Source organism: Priapulus caudatus, unplaced genomic scaffold (genome assembly GCF_000485595.1).
Source record: "Priapulus caudatus unplaced genomic scaffold, Priapulus_caudatus-5.0.1 Scaffold3877, whole genome shotgun sequence".
NCBI classification, from domain to species: domain Eukaryota; kingdom Metazoa; phylum Priapulida; class Priapulimorpha; order Priapulimorphida; family Priapulidae; genus Priapulus; species Priapulus caudatus.
Window position 1 is genome coordinate 9439 of NW_014580938.1, and position 2058 is coordinate 11496.

General features: G+C 60.3%; 1 protein-coding gene across 1 annotated transcript; it reads left to right on the plus strand.

Moving 5' to 3' along the window:
- The first annotated feature begins 468 nt into the window (after positions 1 to 468).
- Positions 469 to 1539, plus strand: LOC106819638 (transcription initiation factor TFIID subunit 4-like). The gene has a single exon (XM_014824243.1). The coding sequence runs from the start codon at positions 469 to 471 to the stop codon at positions 1537 to 1539; it is 1071 nt and encodes a 356-aa protein (XP_014679729.1).
- Positions 1540 to 2058: the final 519 nt, after the last annotated feature.

Below are 2058 nucleotides of genomic sequence, written 5' to 3' on the forward strand. Positions count from 1 at the left end.
GGTGGTGGGAAGAGGGAGGAGGGAAGAGGGTGGTGGAAGAGGAAGGAGGAGGGTGGAGGAGGGTGGAGGGTGGTGAAAGAGGAAGGAGGAGGGTGGAGGAGGTTGGAGGAGGGAGGAGGGAGGAAGGTGGATTTTGAAGGAGGAGAGGGAGGGAGAAGAATGGAGGGTGAGCGAGGAAGAAGAGGAGGGCGGAGGGTGGTGGAGGAAAGAGGAGGAAGAAGGAGGGTGGAGGAGTGAGGAGAAGGGAGGAGAAGGGAGGAGGAGGGAGGAGGAGGAAGGAAGGTGCGAGGAGGAGGGAGGAGGAGGAAGGAAGGTGGGAGGAGGAGGGAGGAGGAGGAAGGAGGAGGAAGGAGAGTGAATGAAAAATGGAAGATAGAAGAAGAGGGTGGTGTGGGGGAGAAGGACTAGGACAGGCAGGAGGCGCCACTATTCACCGTCGCGCTTTCTTCTCGCCACCAGGTGCCGCCGATGTCGCCCGGATGGAGCGACTACAACCAGGGGGCGCTGGCATTCAACGCAGACGGCTATACCGAGCTGACAAGCACACTGGCCGAGGGCATGAGCTTACGAAGTCCGAACCCGTACAACCAGGGGGCGCCGGCGGAGGGGATCGGCCTTCGCACTCCGAACCCGTACACCCAGGGGGCGCCGGCGGAGGGGATCGGCCTTTGCAGTCCGAACCCGTACACCCAGGGGGCGCCGGCGGAGGGGATCGGCCTTTGCAGTCCGAACCCGTACACCCAGGGGGCGCCGGCGGAGGGGATCGGCCTTTGCAGTCCGAACCCGTACAACCAGGGGGCGCCGGGGGTTTGCTACAACTTTGCGCTCACGGCGTGCAGCAACGGTGGCGCCCCCGCCACGCACTACGTGCTCGCCCGCTCGCCAAACGGCGCCCCGGACCCGCGCTCGCCATTCAACAATGGCGTCTACGTGCCGCCGTCACCGACGCGAAGTCCGAACCGCAGTCCGCGCAGCATCCGCAAGAGCGTGTCCCCGACGGGGCACGATGCCGGCGCCCCCTACCTCCGCCCGGCACTCGCCGAGTCGAGCGGCGACGCCGGCGGCGCCCCCTACCTCCGTCCGGCGCTCGCAGAGCCGAGCGGCAACGCCGGCAGCGCCCCCTACCTCCGCCCGGCGCTCGCCGAGCCGAGCGGCGACGGCGGTGGCGCCCCCTACCTCCGCCTGGCACTCGCCGAGCCGAGCGGCGACGCCAGCGGCGCCCCCTACGCGGCGGCGAGCGAGTTGACCTTTGCGACCTTGAAGCCGGTCACGCGTCTTTCTTCGGCCGCCAACCCGCTGCTGCGGACGGTCCACGCGGGGGCGCCACCGCGGCCGGCGTCGCCGCTGCTTCCGAGCGACCTCGACATGACCTTGGACTCGCTGCGCGGCCTCGACTGCGACGTCGGCGAAGTGCTTCGACACGAGTTCACCGTCGCCGGCGGCCTTGACCTCGACTTCGACCTTGACGGCGGCGGCGGCGGCCAGGTGGCGCCGGCGGTGTCGTCGCGGAACGACGGCGACACGACATGGATGTGTTGAGAGAGGCGGCGGGGAAGCCGCGATAAGGTGAGAGGATTCTTGTTTGCTTTTATCTCGGTTTTTTTCGTTTTCGTTGGATTCATTTCGGAGTTTGTTTTTTTTAGCTATTTTTTGTTTGTTTTTTTTGCTATTTTTTGGTATTCTATTTTCGGATGTCTGTTTCGTTATTTATTTTTCGTTTTTCGTTTTTACCGTTCTACATTATTTTTATTCAAGGTTAGGTTTATTCTATTTATATTTTTATTCTATTTCTACGTTTAGTTGTGTTTGTATAATTCTTTATTTGTATTCTATTCGTATGTCTATAATTTTTTGCTATTCTGTTTGAAATGAAAAAAAGGAATGCGGGTTGAACACTCATGGTTAAAGAAATTCTCTCGCTCTCTCTCTTTCTCTCTCTCTCTCTCTCTCTCATCTCCTCTCTCTCCTCTCTCTCCTTCTCGCTTCTCTCTTCTCTCTCTCTCGCTCTCTCTCTCTCTCTCTCTTCTTCTCCTCTCTCTCCTCTCTCTCCTTCTCGCT

What these genes read in the sequence shown, in the direction of transcription:
- LOC106819638 (XM_014824243.1), top strand. Translation starts at nt 469, where the DNA reads ATGTCGCCCGGATGGAGCGACTACAACCAGGGGGCGCTGGCATTCAAC.